A 22768-nucleotide genomic window follows, 5' to 3' on the forward strand; every position below is an offset into this window, starting at 1 on the left:
GGCAAGTGAGAATTCAAAGTCTCAGAGCAGAGCTAGAGAGCTTTTCACAGAGACACCATTTAGGAGGTAAGCATTTCTCCTGGAAGCTTTAGTTATTGTATTTTTAGAAATATGTTCCCATTCTTTTCATTATTATCAAAAGCATAACTAATTAGTATAAATATCTTTTGATATTCAGTTGACATATCATTGTTAAAATTGTTTTTTTTTTTTAATATTTCAAGAGATGGAGGATATCGTCAAGTCCTAGAAGGGTTCTACCATTTTCTTCTCCATCCTAAAGAGACTTGGAAATTAATGGGTAACATTTTGCATGAAATTACTGGATGCTTTTCTTCTTATCTCTGAGGCCTTCTGTGGAGAATTAAGAGGAGGTTGAATGCACGCATGGATAAAATGGATCATCTTAAAGGATTGACGTTCCAAAAATACATCAGCAGGACTGGACAGGTTTGACATAATGAGATTTCTATTTTAGCTTGACTTCTGGAACTCCGAATAAACTATAAACTGAGCTACACAAGGTCCTGGGGAGGAAGTTTCTCTTCTAAAATATTCTAGCTGCAGATAACATTTTTCTTATTCAGATCCTTTGAGGAAATTATTTACTCATCCATTTTCTGAGGAGTACGACTATTAGACACTTACCGACTTTTAATACATGAAGTGGAATAGAAAGCAGCAACTTGTATCATACTGGAAAATAAATTTTCATCAGGAAACAGACCCAGAAAGAGAAGACATCTCTACATAAGCACAGGGTGAGATGGCAGAGGCTCCTGTGGATGCCTCAACTCTGCCCGTAACTGTGAAGAAAAAGAAAAGTCTATCCATTGAAGAAAAGATCGACATCATAAATGCAGTAGAAAGTGGTAAGAAAAAAGCAGAGATTGCAGCTGAATATGGAATAAAGAAAAATTCATTGTCTTCTATTATGAAGAATAAAGACAAGGTTCTAGAAGCCTTTGAATCTCTGAGATTTGATCCAAAGAGAAAAAGACTGAGAACTGCTTTTTACACAGATCTGGAAGAGGCACTAATGAGGTGGTATCGAATCGCCCAGTGTCTGAATGTACCAGTTAATGGTCCAATGTTGCGTCTAAAAGCTAATGATTTTGCCCAGAAACTGGGACATAATGATTTTAAGTGCAGCAATGGTTGGCTGGATCGCTTTAAATCCAGGTATGGTTTAGTATTCAGAGCTCAACCTGTAGAAGCTACAGGTGTATCAGTAGACCCTTCAGATGTCTGGCACCAAAACATACTTCCTTATTATTTAAATGATTATCATCCTAAAAATGTTTTTAATGTAAAAGAGACTGGGCTGCTTTATCGAATGTTGCCTACAAATACATTTGCATTTAAAGGAGAAACATGCTCAATTGGCAAGTTATGCAAAGACAGAATAACTCTGGTGGTTGGGACAAACATGGACGGCTCTGAGAAGCTTCCTTTGCTTATCATTGGAAAGAACAGAAATCCACATTGTTTCAAAGGCGTAAAATCATTGCCTGTGTATTATGAAGCTAACAAAATGGCACGGATGACCTCAGTTGTATTTGAACAATGGATGCGGAAGCTTGATGAGAAATTTCAAGCCCAGCAAAGAAGAGTGGTGATTTTTGTTGAATCGTTTCCTGCACATCCAGAGGTAAAAAACCTAAAATCCATTGAGTTAGCGTTCTTTCCGTCTTGTTTATCTTCCAAACTTATAGCCATGAAACAAGGTGTTATTAAAAGCCTTAAAATCAAATATCGACATTGTCTCATTAAGAAATTTTTAAGCTCTGTTGAAGGCAGCAAAGAATTTATGTTTTCCCTGCTAGATGCAGTTGATACCTTGCATCTCTGTTGGAGGGCTGTCACCCCAGAGACTATTGTTAAGAGCTATGAAGAGGCAGGATTCAAATCTCAAAAGGGAGAAAGTGACAAGACAAATGCAGAGACGGACACTGGTCTTGATTTGGTTGTCCATGCCCAGGCGGCAGGAGTGGAATTTCCTGAAGGCTTATCCATAGAAGAGTATGCTGCCCTGGATGATGATTTAGAGACATGTGAAGCAGCACCAAGTGACGATGCTGTATGGACCAAAGAAAGTAAAGCAGATGAAACTGGATTTTGTACTTCTGATGAAGAGGATGATGGTGGATCTCTGGGAACCGAACTCCCTTTACCATCAAAAAATGTGGCAATAACCGCTTTAGATACTCTGAAAAGTTTTCTTAGAAGTCAAGATATGAATGATGAGCTTCATAATTCTTTAGCAGACCTTGAAATTTTTATTAACTCTTTATCATGTAAGTAATTATTTATTGTACACCATCTGAAGATAATAGCTTTTTGTAATACATTTTACTATTTAAGGTATGTAAAGGGAAAATACTACTTAAACCTAAAAAATGAAAAACTAGTGATCTTTGGTTTAATTGCAAATGTCTTTAGTCTGAAGAGCAAAGTTCCCTAGGTAGATTAAATAATGAGTAAGTAAATGAAAAATATGAATTTCAATTTAGTAAGGTTTGGGGGAGCAGAAAATGAATTTCAGAGGCCTTGTACTTGAAACATACAGCATATATGTCAAAAATAAAAAGAATTCTCCAGCTGTTTGATTCATACAGGTTGAACTGGTGATTGCTATTTTCTGGGTTTTTTTAAGTTCAGGTCATGTTCTAGGATATTTTAATTTATCTACCTCATCTAAGAAACAAAATATCTATCGGTTAGATATTTAGTTTTATGAACATATATATTCTAACTAGACTTAAATATTGAGTGTTAATTTTAAATTATTTTTCTCATAACTAGCTAATCGTCCTAATAAAAACTATGAAAAATTACTGAAAATAAAATCTGACCCAATTATATACCGATATGATTAAAAATGTGTCTAACTTTCAAGTTATTTCTATATAAGATCAAATAAAAGACTATGACCTTATCAGATTTTTTTAATCATCTATAACCAGAAGGTGATATGGGTTCTTCCTAAATATTTGTATGTATATGTGTGTGTTTAAATAGAAAAGTACATTATTGAAACATGTATTAAACTCTTACAATATTTATATTTTAATAAGATTACTCTTAAAAAGTAAATATGAATATACATATGCAGTTACTAAAAAAGAAAATGTCTTACGTAGTTCTTAGATAGTTTTCCGATTTTAAGAGCTGAAACTTTTAATCTGTAATGTTGAATTTTTTGGATTTTACTTAATTTTATTTTCAGAAAAAACTGTTCTTTCAGCATATTTTGATGTTTGTTTTTTTTTTTTTCAAATCCAGTGGATAACATTTTGGATTAGCTTTCTGTTTGGGGAAGTTTTGTCTTCAGAATGTTTTAAAATGTTGTATGAAATTATTTATATTCCATCCATAAAATAGTCTTTAACCAACAGAAAAATATAACAATGTGTCAGACTTTTCTGTTGTTAAATTTTAAATACTACGTTTATTTAACTTATTACATCTAATTTAGTGTTCCCTTTGAAAAGTATTTTGAAAAAGTATAAAACATTATACAGATGATTTTTATTCTGAATTATCATTAATCTGCCAACACAAGACACATTTGGAAGGAAATATTTATAGAAAGTATTTTTATTTTCCACTGTTGATTTACTTTGCTTTTGAGATTTAGTTACAGTAAGCCTTAAAAATATATCAATGTTAAGAAAGTTTCTTTTAGAGTGAAATACGGATTATTTAAATTTAATTAAAAGCATTTTTATTAATGATTTGATTTAAAATTTTAAAGTGGTGGAATCATGGACTTAAATCATGGACATTGATCTCTCTTAAGAGCCCCACCTGTAACCAAAGTACTTGGTGTATACTGAGCCCTCAATAAATTTTTTCTCTTTCTTTCTTTACTTCATACCATTTTGATATCAAATATTTTATTTAATCATTCCAGATATTTTATGACATAAGAATTATTATCTCCATTTTTACAGATGAGGAAATTAAAACCTGGAAAGATGACTTGGTTAAAATCTCAGGACCAAAACTAAAATGCAGTAGTTCCCCATCACCTCGTCCTGTGTTCTTTTAACTATATACCACAATACTAATTTTCTATACTCTATAAAAGAAAATTCTGTTGTTTTTTTCCCTTGAGTTTAGGGCCCCGAGGTCAAAGTATTTCAGAAAATACCCTGCCTGGATCTTTGCTGATAGCTGTATTCATTAACATCTCTCCTGAGAACATTGTTGCTAATGAAGTACCAGGACCTTTTGATTTGGTAATTCTGTACCACTTTAACACAGAGGTTCCAGTGGAGTTCTAATGAAAATATTTAGAACAACTTTAATATTCCCAAAGTGTTGAAAGTACCTACTCTTTTTTCCTCTGTATGACATCATCCATTTTCTACTTCTGGGGCATAATAAATCTAAAGGTGATAAAATAAGACAAGGCTCCTATAAAGAATAAGCAAAAGATGCCTGCAGATTTAAATTCAAAGATAACTTGTAAGTTGTTGATGACGTGCATGCTTCTGTGTAGTTTACAAGATATATAGATTTAAATCATTCTCAGAACAAAAGTTTTAAAAAGTCACTTTTCCTAAGACAGTCACTACTGCTTGCCTCACTCCTGATGTATCTTCTCTATACACAGTCAGTACAAAGTTGGGACTAAATGTCACTTGCCTTTTCAAAGAACTTGATTTACAATTCACTCATTTTTCAATTAAATGTGGCATTATTTTCATTATTCTTCCTTATAAATTCCTACTGTTTCAACAGTGTTTTTGCCTGTTTCTACTTCATCAAGCAACAAATCTTGTGTTGAATTTGGGACATGGTTTCACTCCACTAGTAAGAGGATAAAGCAGGACAATGAGTAAATCAAGGCCTGTGGGTTTCATGTTACTTGCCTGGCTTCTTATTTGGACCTAATATCAAATGTTAAACCTCCCTCTTAGTGTATACAAAGCAGTATAATTGGAAGGGGGAGTAAAGTAGGAGAGGAAGAGTCGAAGGAGAGCTTGCCATGCAGACATGTCAGATGTCAAGAGAAGCCCTCTCGATCACTGGCCCAGCAGGGGCATGGTAGAGACAGGCAGATAGAGGTTTGCCTCTAGGAAAGACAACACAACACATCTGCCCAGAGGTTCAGAGTCCAGTGGTGGGCTGGATCTTTGGGGGCACTAAAAGCTACTTGGACCGAGGACAGAGTGGTATAAGGCAGCCAGACAGCTACCCTAGCTGCTGAGAGAAGATCCCATGAGAGAAAGGCCTAGGTTAGGGGCCACGATATGCATACAATTAAGTTCTCAGAAAACATTTCATTCGCTGGAATATATTAAATCTGGCCCTAGTTCTATGCTACCTTGCGAAAGACATTTCATTTCTCTGAATCTCAGTTTCCTCCATCCATAAAATGAGACTGACACTTCATTTGAATTTATTTTGAAGATGAAAGAAAAATTTGCATGTGAATGCCTTTAGCAAACTCTGAAGTGTTCCAGAACTATAGAGAATGACCAGAAAGGTGCCTCTATGTTGCTACTCCCAGATATGCGCAAGTATTAGTATTGTGGTCGCTAAACACCACTGACAGTTTTCTCATTGAGATTCTTCTGTGCAGTAAAACAGAAAAGCCAACACTTCTAGAAATACGCAATTCATCTGTAGAAATAAAAAAATTATTTCCTTTTTGAATGAGGGAATAAGGAGACTTTGAAACCTTCACTTTTAAAAAACGGATCCTCACGGAAAGCAATTCAATAAAATAAGTACTCATTGTGAAGTAGCCCTTTCTAAGTAGCCCCTTCCATCACCACGCTAGCTGATTTGATTGTACTATTTCCTTGGCCTGTGATTAACTTGTGTAGCTGAGGGTAACCCCGAGTCGGGGGGAATACTAATATACACACTGCTAGTGTAATCTGCTTGGGTTGCCATAACAAAATACCATTGACTGGGTGGCTTAAACAACAGAAACTTATTTTCTTACCGTTCTAGAGGATGGAAGTCTTGAAATCAGGGTGCCAACTGGTCAGTTTATGGTGAGGGATCTCGCCTTGGGTTGCAGACAGTTGTCTTCTTACTGATACTCATGTGACCTCTTCTTTGTGCCAGCACAGGGAGAGAGAGCAAGTGCTAGCTCTCTGGTGTCCCTTATAAGAGCACTATCCTGTCGCGAGGACCCCATCTTCATGACCTCATCTAACCCTAATTACTTTCTTAAAGCTTCATCTCCAAGTACCATCACACTGGGGAGTTAGGGCTTCAACATATGAATTCTGAGTCATTCGTTCTGTCCATAACGACTACCTCGTACCGATGAAGGTACAGTTGACCCTTGAAAAACACAGCTTTGAATTGCAAGGGTCCACTTAGATGTGCATTTCTTTCACTAAATACATACTACAGGACTACACTGGCCCCCAGTTGGTTGAATGCATGGATACAGAGATGAGACTGTAAAGTTATACGCATATTTTCAACTTCCTGGAGGGTCGGTGCCCCTAACCCACAAGTTGTTCAAGGGTTAACTGTTCTCACATATTAATTTAGTTTTCGATTTGCTATAAACTAAAAAGGCATGCATATTTCAGAACTTGTTAATTAGCTGTAGCTATTAGCAAAGACTTTAAAGTTTATGAAACCTTAAAAAGAAATGGGAACATATTTCATGTCCTTGAACAAATGGACTCAACTTTGAAATATGTCCGTCTTCTCCAAGTTAATTTTCAAACAAAATCCCAATGCAGGTTTGCTGAAAAGTTTGCAAAATAATTCCGATTTTTATCTGGAAGAATAAAAATGTATTAATATCTAAGGAATTCTTGAAAAATAAAAATAGGTAGTATTTGACCTATAGCAGAAGTTTAAACGGTATAGTGTTGGCAAGGGAATTAATAGGTCAATCAAAGGAATAATGTATGATGTCTAGAAAAAGACAAAGAATTTGCATATGATAAAAATAGTTTTTAATCAGTGGTGAAAAAGATGGATTATTAAGTAACTGGCACTGGGGCAATTGGTTAACAATATAGGATTTTTTTAAGTCATATTCAAAATGAATCCTAGAAGGATTAAACTCTTAAAAAGAAGGAAAGGAAGCAAAAAAGGAAGAAAGGAAGGAGGAGAGGAAAGGAAAAAGAAAAAGAGAAAGGAAGAGAGGAAAGAAACTTGCAAACACCAAGAAAAATATAGGTAAATGTATATATTTTAATATTACTTCAACAGAGATCTTTTAAAAAGTATGATACTCAAGAAAAGTAGTTGAGTATTAAAATACTAATAAAGTATGAAAATATTTTCAACATCACTAGAAATCAAAGAAATGCAAGCAAAAATGGGGTATCTTTTGGGGGAGGGCGTAGCACATTAGAAAAGGTTATAAAGAAGGATAATACCAAATGTAGACAAGAGCACAGAAAAATGGGTGCACTGTTGTTGGGAATATAATTTGGTACACTCTGTTAAAATTATAGCTGACATGTATTAAATGCTTACTAATTACCCAGCTGTTCTAAGTGTTTTGCATATGTTGTCTCACTTAATCCTCAGAATACCTCCAATTATTATCATTTCCATTTTACCACTGAGAAAATTTAAGTACAGCTACAGCTAATAAATAACAAAACAAGGATTTAAACCCAGAAAACCTGACTTAGAAATATGTTGTACATGATATAAATTCATCCTAACAAAACAAAGATATTAAGAATATTTGTTGCAGTGTATACAGGACCATAGTTCCTTATCCAAAGCCTTGGGGGCATATATGTTTCAGAATTAAGAATTTCTCAGATTTGAAAAAGATAATAATGCATATACTTCATATTATATAACACCCCCTGGGAACACTATGGCAGCATCCCCAAACAATAATTTTGCGGTGAATCATAGTCACATGAAGTCAGATATGTAAAGATTATAAATAGCTTAGTAGCTTCCTAGTTTTTACTGCCAAATAAGTTCATGTCAGGCCAGCTTTTACCACCACACAGGTTACAAAAAGATTTCCAGAGCTTTTCATGTTTCAGAATGCAGATAGCAGATTGCAGTCCTATAATAGTTTAAAGCAAAAACAAAAAAACAAAAACTATTTGAAGGTTTTTAAGAAAATTGATTACGTATATGTTTACGTTGATGAAACATCAAGGTCTAAACTTCTTTAAAATTTCTTTTACTTGTGTGTATATGCAAATTTCCTTGCTTGAACTGAAGTGGATATTTTCTAAATTCAACTTGCAAATTCTGGAACTAAAATCTCTGATTCTCCTTTTTGAACATCTTACTGTTACCACAAGGCTAGGAAGTTCCTTGCCAAGTGAAACAGAAACTATACATAGTATCGAACTGGTGAAAAACTAGACTTGCTGGTTTAAGGTACTATAAATTACGCGTTCATCTTCGCTCCTTAGTCCAATACAAGTCCAAAGAAGTCAGCTTCCTGACTTCTTTGATAGGAAAACTCTTAGCCAATGTGTCAGGGAGAAAAGTCAGAAGAATAGGAGCCCCATTTCACTCCACTTTTACTTATTTTTTTCTGAGTCATCAAATCCCAACAACATCACGTTTTGCTTTCTAAAGGTGGACTCATATAATCCCTTTATATCCTTTCAATAGTATCTATTAAATATAGGCAGGTTGTTGATATGATTAAATATTTGCTCAATTGGGGAACACAATGACGTTACAGATAGTCTTGTTTCCTGTATTAGGAATAAAGACCACGTTTTGTTTTGTTTTGTTTTCCCCTAACTTCCTCTTTGTATGCCACTAAACTCTCCTGTTGTTAATGCAAAGTCATAACAGCATTGGTGGCTGGTGCCACGCATTATCTTCTATAGCGCAAAATAGATAACTCAGCACGGAGATAAGAGTCATTTTCATGTTATTACCTGCCCCACTGAGCACAACTGCTCCCATAGAAAGATCCAGAATTGCATCTCTCAACACTTGGAGTGGTTTGCAGAGAGATATTTGCCCCACCCCTACACTCTAAATATCTACGAGAATTTCATACTGTTTATTGCAATGAACAGTTAATTCCCAAGTAAAATTAAACCAAACAAATTAGTTACCAAAAAAGTAAGAAAGAAAATAAAGCAAATAACACCAAAAAACTCAGACCTATGCACTGCAACCATTTTAATTGTTGTAAAGTCACCCAACAATAAACTTGGTAAAAGAAGACTGATATACCATATCACAAGAGAATAATCATTAATTTGACATACTCTAATTTTTAATTTAAAAATATGGGAAAGTATATACAATAAAAATATCTACCAATTTACATAATATGATGTTTGCTTCAGGTTACCATATATATCCTTTATTTTATTAATTTATTCCTAAATATTTTATAGTTCGGTTGCAACTGTGAATGGAATAGTTTTTTAATTTTTAATTTTCTGATTATTACTAGTATAGAGAATAGTGAATGATTTTTGACTGTTTTATATCTAGTCACATCATCAAAGTTTCTTACTAATTCAAGTATGGTTTTTAGTCAGATCATTTCATTATTTAAAATTGGGATCACTTAATCTCTGTGTTTTTTTAATTTATACTAATTATTTTATTTTTCTTGTCGCTACTTCAAGGCCGTGAAATAGTCCTCTGGATTTTCTTCTAGTAGCTTACAAGCTTTGTTTTCATATTTGGATTTATGAAATGTGGTAGAGGCAAGGATCTAATCCTGTTTTCCTAAAGGGAAAGTTATCACCCTATCTGACTAGTTTACTCTTTTGTAATGTCTTTTCTATTTATAACAAGTTCCTGCACCTGCACTGAGAGGTCATGCTGAAGAGTTTAAATCCCACAATGTCTGAGTAATTTCTAAAGTGAAATTAAATTTTAAACCAGAAGACAATTAATATTTAAGTGGAAAGATTGTTGTTTTTCTGCTGCTAAATGGAAATGGGGGCTTGTGGACAAGTAAAGTTTAATTTTTGTCTGCGTTGGGTCTTCATTGCAGCACGCAGGCTTTCTCTAGTTGTGGCGATCGGGGGCTACTCTTCATTGCAGTGTGTGGGCTTCTCATTGCGTTGGCTTCTCTTGTCACAGGCTCTAGAGCACAGGCTCAGTAGTTGTGGCGCACGGGCTTATTTGCTCCGCAGCATGTGGGATCTTCCCGGACCAGGGCTTGAACATGTGTCCCCTGCATTGACAGGTGGATTCTTAACCACTGCGCCAGCAGGGAAGTCCCGTAAAGTTTAATTTTTTTTTAAAAAAAAAGTATATTTTTGCATTCCTGAATTGTAGTTGTACAGTTAAAGTCTACAACAAGGCTAATAACCTATTACAACATCCACTTAGGCTGTGGAATTTCAACTTTATCTTTTTTCTTTCCCTACATTTGATCATTATCTGCCATATTCAGTTATTCTGTTAGAGAAATAATACAAAATCCTAGGAAGTCCAGATTGATATTGCCTAATTGATTTTGTTGCTCAGAGAATTTTCCAGATAGACTTGATTCAAGCCTAGTGACTCCAGAAGATTATAGTGAGGAAAAAAAATGGCTGGTTATTCCATAAGAGCCTATCACACTCATTATGCGAGGGACTGCGGGTTGAACGTGAGAGTGAAAAAAAAAGTCCCCGCCGTGATGGAATTGACAGGCTAGCGGCGGAGGCAGACGGTACTCAATAATGACATGAAGAAATAAAAAATTACGACCATGCTGAAATATCTGAAGGAATAGTACCTGCTTCTATAAAACCGTATAATATGGGAACCTGACCTAATCTCAAGGTCAGGAAGGAAGTGTCGGGAGCTGAGATCTGAGATTTGACTGATAAATGAGGGTCAACGAGTCAAAGGAGATGAAAAGAGAAGACAAGACGTTCTAGGCAAAGGTTCTCGGAGGGAAGGAGACTGAATGGGTTAAAGAACCGGAAGAAAGCATCTCAAGTGATGAAAAGTGGGATGAGGAGGTAGAAGCCAGGCCTGCAGGGACTGGCCTATAGTCAGGACGGGGTAAGCATTCGCTCTCTTATTTCCAAAACAAAAATAAAATGGAGGAGGAAAAGGAGAAGTCTTCCCATCTTTGTTTTCCAAAGCCTGACTTGGAACATAAGCAAAGCATTAGAAAGGAGAGTTTGAGAAAAGTGGAGGCTGCTCTCAAGAAGAAAAAAAATTTCCTCCAGGTGTGGGGAGAAAAGAAAGGCCCTGGGAGCCACACAGGAATGAGGAAGATTATAGCCAGGGTCACTGAGATGGACATTGTTCGGAGGTCAAATAACTACTGGAGCTGAGTTGACTCTGCAGATGGCCCAGTGCCTCCTGGGATGGGCAGTGTCCGTTGCCCCTCCCTCCTCATGGCATCCAGGGGAATCCTCCTTCCACAGCAGCCAGTACTTTGTTTGGTGACCACCTTGCAGAGGTGGTTCCAATCTTAGCCCCAAGACCTTGGCAGATCTTGTCCACTTCCCCATGTGAGCAGCCTGCCTTTCAACTGCCCAAGGGAAGGGCAGGTGGACTTTGGATGCCTCTGAGATGGCAGCGGGGACGAGGAAGAGGAATCTTCCCATTCCTGAAATAAGACCTAAACGGAGCTCATTTAAGATCCCTGTAAACTGTCCCCCCTCCTCCTGACATACTCTCCCAGTGCTGAAACCATTTCCTTTATGTTAAGATAAATTATAACCTGAAAGGAAAGAATGTGTCTATGGAACAAATAGATAAGGTCATGCTGTAAGACATACATCTTTACAAGACAATAAAATAGATTTGAACAGTCTCATATTAACATTTTTTAAAAATTGAAGTAGTGATTTACAATTTCTGCTGTACAGCAAAGTGATTCAGTTATACATATAGATACATTTTCAAAATATTCTTTTCCATGATGGTTTATCACAGGATATTGAATATAGTTCCCTGTGCTGTACAGTAGGGCCTTGTTGTTTATCCATCCTATACGTAATAGTTTGCATCTGCTCACCCCAAACTCCCAGTCTGTCCCTCCCCCACCCCACATATTAACATTCTTGATTCCCTTTCTGCCACTTCTCTATAAATATTATGACCATTGTGTGTAATTAGGAACCACAGGTTAAATAATAACCAGGGTTCTCCTAATTCTCTGTTTATCGGGGGCAGCTTGCATTATGTTAGGCCAGTGCTCTCAAATGGTCTCATTGGGAATGAACATCCTCCTTGGAATAAAACATCCTCAATACTATTGGGAAAAAAAGTAAATAATCCGTCTGAAAGCTATGTCTTTTAAGATTCAAGCCTCAAAAGGAGGATCTGAAAACACTTGAGGAGGGAAAAATGCAACACGACAAAAGGCAAAATTAATGTTTAAAAACAAATGATTCTCTAATAAATGATTTCCCCCTCCTTTATTTTTTTTCTTATCTAGTATAGTAACAAGATGTGTTGGTCTGTATAACAGGCTGGGGCTCAAGAAGGAATAATCAAAGTATATTTTAGGAGACAGAAAGCACAACAGATAAGGTTTGTTCTCTAATTTTTAATTCTGGCTCTTTGGTGTGTTAATCATGTTCTGCAGCTATCCTTAGCATAAAAGATAGAATATATATTTTTAGAACTATTCGCTGTCCTCTCCAAATTCTGTTGTCACTTGAATGACCACCGTGCTCAGCTCCAGTATCATTCACTGCTTCGTGATGAGCACATGAACTGGAGACGGTGTCTTTAAAATTATTCACTGACAATCCGTTTTTCTTCTCACACTACTCTACCTCCCCCTATTTCAAAATGAGAAGCCAGACTTCTAAAAAACTATCTTACATAATGCCCCTGGTTAGAAGAAGGTTCTTTGGATTTTTAGTTTCTGTAAGAACCTTCTCCACAAATTCGGCAATTTTTTTTTTTTTTTTTTTTTTTACTTTCAATAATGTGTGGAATAGATACATTGTACTGATCAGTTCAAAAAGCATCCGAGTCTAGGGAAGACCTGGTTCCTAATTAACTGCCCAGAGAATGGTTTCACTGTGTGGAAATCCGTTAAGTACTTATAGTGCTTTTTGTGGGGCCTGAGGGAGATGATACATGTTTTTAATCAGGCAAACTAAAAAGCTAACACTTTTTAATGACTTAGCAGCCCACTGCTATGAGGACTCCAGATGTTCAAAGCTCTGGAGAGCAACTCTAGAAATCCTTGTCAAGTTCCATAGGCCCATGGGATCATTGTATAAGCTTAGCCTTTGAATAAATACTACCTGTACGGTTTTTTTTTTCTTTTTAATTTTAAGATTTGTTAAGGGTACAAGATTTTTTGGGTTGTTGTTTACTTTAAAAGAACTGAAAAACGCGTTGAAATCTGAGATGTACTTGGAATAAAGGTAATTTATAAGTGTCTACATCTCTCCTACTAAACTCAGTAGTATGGAGGAAGGTTACCTGTGTTTTTAAATCTCTTCTGATTAACAGCCCCTTCTGAGAATTCAAATAAAGCTTTGGATTTTTTTCTCCAGAAAAAGGACGTGCACATAAAATTTGTTTAAGATTTCACTATTAGGAAACCCTACTTCATCTTTCCACCGTATATAAAGTATTCCGTATTAAAAGTTATACAAACTGTTAAAAAAGAACTCTCACTCTCTGAGGATATTAAGCTAACATCCCACCTCTCCCTCTTCTTTTTCAAACTCTTCAATGTTACCAATAAATACTTAAAGAAATTGTAAGAGAATTATTTTTCTAAACTTGTATTTGAGTTAAGCAGTTTGGTCTTTTGCACATTATTTTTAACTTTCTTCTTTGACTGTTACTTTTAAAAGCTTGCTTGTGTACTTTTACAAGGAATTAACTCCCCTTGCCAAATCCAATTAATAAATAGAACTGTGTGAGGGCTTGGCTCTCTAGAATCTGAACACAGAGTCCGAAATTAGCCCCCAGCTGAATCTCCACCACCAGGACTTGGTCATTTTGACATTCAGAGATATTATCATCTGGTGAAGCATCTGAAACACAATGTTTAAAAAGTGAACCCTACAGACCCCAAGCTAACCTCTTCAGAATGACGTATTTTCTGTTTTCAGAGCAAAGAAAATAAAGATTCAATCATAGGATCGCTATTAGTTGAGCTATTTCTGAAATGGGAAGAGGACTGTCGCATAGGGGTAAGATATTATTTCGAGAGCTTTCTCTGCCAGTGCATCGCGTTAGGTAGTGAGAGGGGATAAAGAATAGTGAAAGACCTCATCCCTACCTTGGATTTTGCCATCTGGTTGGGAAGACAGAATAAACACACAGGGTAATAAAAGCCATCGTATGCTAAGTTTCAAATCAGTGTGGTAAAGGAATTCCTAGAGTATAGAGAAAAGCTTGGCATGAGCTGCTCAGGAAGCTTTCCTGCAGGGGGGTCCCAGGCCTGCACAGGTGAAGTGCAGGGCAATAAAACCAGGTTGGAAGAATTCAGAGGTTTTTAATTTGATATTTTCTGCACTGTATATAAGGAAGAAAGAGTGTACATCTATAGTATCTCCAAATGTAGATTGTAGAAAAGTCCATGAAGTCACTTGGGGCTTCATACATGTTGTAGATAAATCTACAAAACGCCACCCTTGAGTACATAAAGCTCTGAAGAGAAAATGCCCTTGCATTCCATATGTGCATGGAATCTTCACAGGAAACCCAAAATTGATTAAATCAATTCCTGCCCTAGATATGAAAGAAAACGTTAGAGGGGCCTAAGCTTGGGCTTCTGTAGGACATCTGGGGTAGAGTTGGCTGAAAGATCAAGTAGGGAAAACCCGAGTCCAAAAGACCGCTGAGGTCAGGGAAATTATTCTGGGAGCTAGAAGTTCATATCAAGTATGTTAAGGAGTGGCTGGAAAGGCATCTGGCTCGTGTTACTTCTTCTTCCTGCCCCAGCAGCAGCAAGGTGACTTACAAGGAGCACGAGTCTGCCTGCTTGCAAGGGTGTGAAGAAAGAACAAATCACCTCCCCACTACCTTGCTATTTGGTTTACTTTCCAGGGATTCAGTTTCTCAGTAACTTTAAGCTTAACCAGTTTAAGAATGAAAGGTATTCTAAGTAGTCTATTCAAAATCAGGTCCCACTCCCCACTCCCCGATTCCAACCCATTAAAACTTAAGGCTCCACTTAAACCAGGTTTGTGCTATTAATAAGGTCTTATGTAGGTGAAAACGTCACTAAGTTAATGATAGAATAGGGGAGCCAATTCTAGATGTAAGTGGTTAGTTTCCTCATAGTCTCACAAACTTCTATTTCTGCCCTTCTATTCTATGACAATAGTAACACTAGCTACCTACATTGGATGCTTACAATGTGCCTGGCACTGTGCTAAGAATTTTATGTTCGCTATTTCATAGAACATCCAAATAGCAATAACACTGTGAGGCAGATATTGTCCTGATTTTACACACGGGGAAACCAGTAAATGGTCAAGCTGGAATCCAAGCACGTGAGAGTATGACTGTAACCTCACCCCCCTACATCTTCCCTCCTCCTGGAATGCCCTTCCCACTCCACTCTGCCCACCCAAATTGAGTGAAGGCCCAGCTTAAACCCTATGTCCTCTGGTAAATGCTCCGACTGCCTACATTGGCCTTTCAGAACTTGTAAAGCACTTATTTACTGAACTCAGAACAGCACATTGGTAAAACATGGAGGGGTGGTGATTTCATAACCTAATCAGAGTTAAAACGTATTGAGGACTTACCATGTATGAGGAATTGTTCTAAGAATTATGTATGGATTAACTGACTTAACTCTCACGACAAGGCTATGAGGTCAGTGCTATTATTATTTCCACTTTACAGATGGGAAAATTAAGGCAGAGAGAGGTTAAGTAACTGTCCTAAGAGCACAAGCATTATATGTGTGAACATGTAGAGTAGTATCTGGTGCACAGAGTACGTAAGGGTTATCTATAATTACTATTTCATTCTACTTCCTCTCCAAAAACGTTCTGTCTCCATTCAGTTGATTCATCTTCCCAGGAAAAAAAGAATGCATCTTCAATGAGTCAGATGCTGGGTTCATAGTGGTCATTTCATTTCATTCATTTATTGAACACCCACCATGAGCCAGGACTTGGCCAAACCCAAGCTGTAGAGACTGGGCAGTAGAACCAGAAACTGCATCTCAGGTTTCAGAAGAGCATGAAATAGTAAGAGGTCATTAAAGTTAATCTAGAATGGTGTGTGTGCATGTGTGTGAGTGATTACTATAATAAACCTAGCCAGTGTTTAATCCACAGGAGATTGGTCCCCTCACTATTCTCTTATCTAATTTCCACTCACCTTTCAGGTCTCAGCTTAATATTGCTTCCACTTGGAAGCCCTCCTGATTCCCAAGACCTGTGTTAGGGACTTTTTCCTGTGTGCTCCCACAGTGTTCTATACTTCCCAGCTTCTTTTCTTCATAGTTTTCTTGTCTAGTTCCTCAGCCAGACCATAAGCTTGGTGAGGAACTAAGCCACACACATATTTTTCAGCCTTGCATTCTCAGCATTTAACAATATCTAATCCTGGCACATAGTGGGACCTCAGCAAATAGTTGTGTGAAAAAGTGATTCTGTATCTGGACTGAAGAGGTGCAGGGAACTTAGGTCCCCAGTATATTTATAGGAGACGTCCAGAAAGTTGCTCTGCTAGGAATCTCTTATTATCATAAAGCACATGAGGATCACGTGCTCCTAATGTGACTCTGAGACCAGGCCAACATCCAAGGTCGCATTGTTTAAGTGCTTAGAAAATATCTTGATTTCTGATTCCTACAGGCCACAACAGTGAGAGGCCAGCGTACCGCAAAAAAAAAAGAGTTAAAAAGGAGCACTTCTCCCACCTGTGCTCAAATCCCAAAACTGGACTTAAGCCTTCATTACAGACACACACCATCAAGGATAATCTATCCCATGAAGGTCTTTAATAGGCTAGTGGGCAAAGCCCAAGAGGGCAACTTTTTGTTGTTCTGTACCTTAAAAAAAATTTACTGAATATATTTTACATTTCAATGACTTATTAACCCATTGGTTTGGAACACAGAATGATTACAGAAATAGATTTCAGAATATAAAGGTATTTCACCATAAGAAAAGAAAACCTGCCATTTAAAAGTCAGATTTAAAGGCTATATTGGTTAAAATATTACTATATGTACTGTTTTGCTTTACAGTAAGAGAGTTTGCACTTGAGGGAAGGTACACCATGGAGGTCCTTTACACAATCAGCTTCTGAAGTGCATTTATAATATGATTCCATTTTATATTTAAATCCAAAATTTAAAGAGTATAGACTCTTTGCAAATCAAATTACAGCCAGCGGTAGGCACGGTATTCTAGCTGCAGCTCCCACCTGTCCCACCCACCTGAGCGCTCCCCTGGCACCTTGAGATCAGGCAGGAAGAAGGGCTGCAGAGGTGGGAGCCACACCCAGACTGGGCATAGTCATCCCGGCCAGGACATTGGCTCTTCTTTTCCCTGGGCCTTTACTGTAATTGACCAGCACGTGACAACTGACAGTGATGGCAGGGTCCCCGGATCATCACTCCAGTCACTTTCAAATGCAGAAGACCTCAGTCCTCCTTCAGAAGGAAACCCTCACCCCAGCCTCGTTTAAAGGAAGTTGAACACCTACTCTGTCCAAGATGTTCCAAGGGGAGTGGCTCACGCCTAATCGCGTTTTATTGTCATTACCTCTTTGGTGTTTGTCTGTGTAACTGCTTCTGTGCTTCTCTCCCTGTATCCTTAGGGAGAAAAGTCAAAACTTTCAGATGCTTTAGTAGGAATTGTTTTTGTCAGCTATTGATAATTAGAAAAGCACTAAATCAAGTTGTCATCTAGTCTTTCCAAATATTTCAAGCTTTTAGGAACCAAGGTCTTATTCATTTTAAATGTTTTTGAATTACAACCAGAGGTTTATTTACCAATCTCCAGTACAAGGTCATATTCTAAGAGACATGTCTGTCGCATGGCTGACTTGCTTTCAAATTCTAACTCGTGGTATGTGCGTATCTCTGGCTGATTCCCAGTGAAATCTCTTATTCACCTCCATGGAGATACGTAGTTTAACTTAATGCATCAAACTGCTTGGGCCTTGCATTCCAGAGAAGGAGCTGGCATAGACAGGAGGATGGCAGGAGTCTAAAAAAGATGAAAAACAATTTCTTCTTGGTCTCTCTTGTGCTTCTGCAATTCATACGTAAAATACAGTATGCCCTTGGAAATGGCCCTTATTTTCTCCCCCTCCTCCCATCATGTTAGAGTCTAAAAAGTCATAGTGTGAGGCAGATATAAGCATCCTTTTGGATTGAGCTGGCCGGTAAATTAACTTATGCTAAACGCTGTCTGCCCATGACTGTCAACTATGTCATCCTTGTCAGCCTCCTTTTCCTTCCCCCAGACATTTAATTTCACTGTGGGTGACATTTCATTTCATTCTCCATACCATTTCATCTCCATGCAATGTATGAAATTTTTCAGTGAACAGTGTACTCACTGACCCTTCTGAAGCTGACAAGGATACTTGTATGCCCCCTACAAGTCCAATAATACAACACTGCTTGGATTCCCTTCCAGTCTCTCTCAAGCTCATCTACACTTCAGAAGCTGAGTTCTTAAAAGGGAGCACTTCGGGCTTCCCTGGTGGCGCAGTGGTTGAGAGTCCGCCTGCCGATGCAGGGGACTCGGGTTCGTGCCCCGGTCCGGGAAGATCCCACATGCCGCGGAGCGGCTGGGCCCGTGAGCCCTGGCCGCTGAGCCTGCGTGTCCAGAGCCTGTGCTCCACGACGGGAGAGGCCACAACAGTGAGAGGCCCGCATACCGCAAAAAAAAAAAAAAGTTGCCCTCTTTAAATTTTGTGAGGTAGAAATCTATTTTTGCTATTATTTCATTAAAAAAATACTAATTTGACATACAGAAAGTAAAAAGGACAGAGCATAAAGGTCAGTTGGTATAGCCTGACAACAAACACAGATGAAATACAATTTTACAAATATATACATAGTGTTTGAGTTGAGAAGAATTACAATATGAAATTTTGTTTTACAATGTTACATTTACATAATTGTTAGTCTGATACACATTTATCAGCTTGTGGTTATACATTCAATGAGATATCATGAAGTAGAGCGTATATATTCAATTTATTCTCATATTTTGCCTTTATCTTTCACTATTAAACTCTGTTTCTCATAGATTTGTTAACAAAAACGCAAGTGACACTCTTCATGGCATTTCCCTTAATTTGGAATATTCTGTGCAAACTGAAGCAAGTTCACTGACGGCGCTGATGCCACACTCATTCTCTGCTGGGCCCTGAAGAACACAGGTGCCTATAAGATACTCCTACTCAGTGATTCTGGGCAGCTGGAGGCCCCGGGGCCTCAACTCAGGGCCTGCAGGGTTTATAGGGAAAGATGCCTTGACCTGTGGAAACTTCCCTTGGACCAGAGCTGTGCTATCATCCAGCATCTGGGAACCACTGTCCTACACGATATAGGTAAAGGTCAAGTTTGCTTTTAATTGTCAACAATCGTGAGATAATTTGCTATAGTAAGAATAACAAGTTAATCACAAAGAGTAAAAGAATTTCCTGTCTTATAAATGCATAGTCTCCCCCTTTTGTCCATTTCCTGCAATAGGTCACACATTGTAGTGGGTCGAATAATGACCCCCCCAAAATTCTTATCCACCCAGAACTTCAGAATGTGGACTTATTTGGAAAGAGGGTCTTTACAGACATAATTAGTTAAGGATCTTGAAATGAAATCAGGCTGGATTTAGGGCAGGCCCTGAATTCAGTGACCAGTGTTCTTATAAGAAAAGGAAAGACTGTGCCAGGAACTGACACAGTGCTGTAGGTCAATTACACCTCAACAAACAAACAGACAAAAAGTCATAGAAAAAGAGATCAAATGTGTGTTTACCAGAGGTGGGGAGTAGGGGGAGGGAGAGTTGGATGAAGTCAGTCAGAAGGTGTGAACCTCCAGTTATAAGGTAAATAAATACTAAGGATGTAATGTGCAACATGATAAATATAACTAACACTGCTATATGTTATATGTGAAAGTTAAAAGAATAAATCCTTAAGAGTTCTTATCACAAGGAAAAAAGGTTTTTTTTTCTTTTTCTTAATTTTGTATCCGTACGAGATGATGCATGTTCACTACCTTTATTGTGGTCAGCATTCCACGATGTATGTAAGTCAAATCAGGGTGCTGTAACTTACACAGTGTCAATTATATCTCAGCAAAACTGGAAGAAAAAAATTCACCCCTAAAATAATAAAAATAAAAAGAAAAGAGGTCACAAGACAGAGGCAGAGATTGAGGTGATGCTGCCACAAGCCACGGAATGCCAGGAGCCACCAGAAGTTGGAAGACACAAGAAAAGTTTTGTCTCTCGGAGCCTTCAGACGGAGCATGACCCTGCCGACAACCTCCATTTTGGACTCTGGCCCCTGGAACTGTGAGAGAATAAATTTTTGTTGTAAGTCACCGAGTTAGCGGCCCTAGGAAAGTAATACAAACATCTTTTGCTTTTTATGACTCAGTTCTCTTTCTGCTATTCCCTTTGCAAGAATGTGGTTATTAAACTCAACAAGTGAATCTTTGTGGAATCTCTTTGTTGACTAAGGAACACTTCTTCACACACCCTTGCCAGTTTTCAGGCTCCATTTCTTGGTCCTCTGTCTTGACTTCTCACCCTGTGCCATTTATCCTGTTTTTGCTTCTGTTTGCTTCCTTGTGCTCTGAGAGTGTACTTGTACAGACAGATGGATGCCTCATCTGCTATTCCTTTTTCCACGTAATGCCTGAGGAGACTGGGAACTAACTGAGAGGATTTATACTTGGAAGAATCAGTTATGCTCACAGGCCTTTTCTAAGACTTTCTTGCTTTTACTATTCATCTTCTGACATCAGCGTACAGGCATTTCCCACTGATATTTATAACTACTGGCCCATTTCAGAGACTCTCTCTTTTACCAAAACAATGTCTCCCTATTTGGTAATCCCTTCCCGGCTGCCACCTGTCTGCTCTGGAGCTACAGTAATCCCCTACTAAATGCAAGGCTGAAAGCAGACTCACGGCTCTTTTTTAAACAACTCACATCGTAATTTAAGAAAGTACACACGTACTTACGGAGGCCCAGGTAAGGGCCTGGCCCGGTATAGGAGGGCTTCACGTGTATGTATCATCGTGGATCCATCTATCAGGAAGGAGAGAGATCCCTTAGTCTTCATTTCCAGCCCTCTGGCCCTCCCCAGATGCTGGGGTCCTCTCTCCTCTAAGTCCGCCAGCAGCACAGACAGGCTTGTTTCCTTGCTCAGACACCTAGAGTTTCTCCAGGAAATGTGAAAACAAAGGAGAAATACCTCCTCTGCCGTTCCTGAGTCCTATTTTGTGTGTTAGGTAATAACACAGAGGGGAAATGAAACCACCTATGCAGCAGACACCCCTCAGATCCTCCTGTCCTGGGCTGCCCTCTCTCCTGTGGACACCCCCTCTCCCCGAAAGCCCCCTCCTGTCTCCCTGATGCCAGTTCCCAAAGGGAGCCTGCCAGAGCCGGGTGAAAGCATCATGGGAGCAGGGACCCCTGGAGTCGCCGGGCTGTAGGGAGATCTGGAGGGCTCGTAGGGGAGAAGCCTGGGCAGCAGGGGTGATGGGGATTCTTGGGGAGCCTGAGGCAACAGCACGGTCAACCCGTACAGAAAAATTTACCGTTTTAACAACTGGTATGACCGTTGGAGGGTGCCAGCGGGTACCAGCCCTGCCTCACTGTGTGACCAACACTAAGTGACTTAATCTCACTAAAACCCAAATTCCTCATGTGTCAAAGGAAGCATATCTGTCGGCCTACCAGCATTATAATGGGTCATAGTCTGTGACGGATGCTTACTGTTTGACAGCAGGATTTAGGCGGATTTTACTTTAACTTTACCTTTATATTGGCCAGGACTACCTGTAAAATCTTGAGCAAATTATTTACCCTGTCTGTGCTTCTTTCCTCATCTGTAAAATGAGAGGTAAAAATAGTCCCCACCACACAAGGTTGTTGTGAAGATTACATGAGTTGGTACGTGGAGGGTGATTGGAACAGTGCCTAGCCCAATAATTAGGTAGCACTGAGTTGGCAGTTACCTAAGTCCCATAAATTGAAAGAGAGGTTCTGGGCTCTAATTATGAAAATGAAACCCCCAAGGATGACTGAAAAGGGAAGCTGTACTTTTGTTTTGTTTGCTAGATATTTCTATCATCAGATGCTGATAGCTACCAAAACAAACAGAAAAGATAAAAAGGATTATTTTCTAACCCTTACATGTCTTCTAAAAAAATCTGTCATAAAATACCATGCAGCCTCTTTTCTTGTCAACTTCATTATTTTTCTACTACTCCCTATGGGACCTTAGGAAAATCATTTCACTTCCCAGAGCCTCATTTTCTCTTCTGTTAAACAGGGACAAGCACATGGGAATCAAGCAAGATAAGGTATATGGAAGTCCTTTGAAAATGAGAAACATTGTGTAAATATTATGAAGGAAGACATTTTTATGATTTATTTTGTAAGCACAAACTTCTTTTTAGGGTTGAAAATGTTCCCATAAGATGCATTAAAGCCTTAAGGTAGACAAAAGACCTATGGAGATACTGGAAAGGATGGGGGATGATGGTATAGCTTGAAGGCGGGTAGACCAGAAGACTGAAGAGGGACTTACGGATGGTATTCAGATACGGAAAAACAGCGAGGATCCTGTCCACCTGTTTTCCATCTTGACTGATGACAGAATAAAAGAAAATGAGGACTTCCCTGGTGGCACAGTGGTTAAGAATCCGCCTGCCAATGCAGGGGACAT

The 22768-nt window shown here is 38.4% G+C and overlaps 1 protein-coding gene across 1 annotated transcript; it reads left to right on the forward strand.

Moving 5' to 3' along the window:
• Window positions 1-766: 766 nt before the first annotated feature.
• On the forward strand, window positions 767-21530 carry TIGD4 (tigger transposable element derived 4; the record flags this gene model as incomplete). Its single annotated transcript, XM_079919839.1, has 3 exons — window positions 767-2297; window positions 4126-4244; window positions 21327-21530. The coding sequence occupies 3 exons, from the start codon at window positions 767-769 to the stop codon at window positions 21528-21530; spliced, it is 1854 nt and encodes a 617-aa protein (XP_079775965.1).
• Window positions 21531-22768: the final 1238 nt, after the last annotated feature.

This window comes from Stenella coeruleoalba (assembly GCF_951394435.1).
Source record: "Stenella coeruleoalba genome assembly, chromosome: 4".
Classification (NCBI taxonomy): Eukaryota; Metazoa; Chordata; class Mammalia; order Artiodactyla; family Delphinidae; genus Stenella; species Stenella coeruleoalba.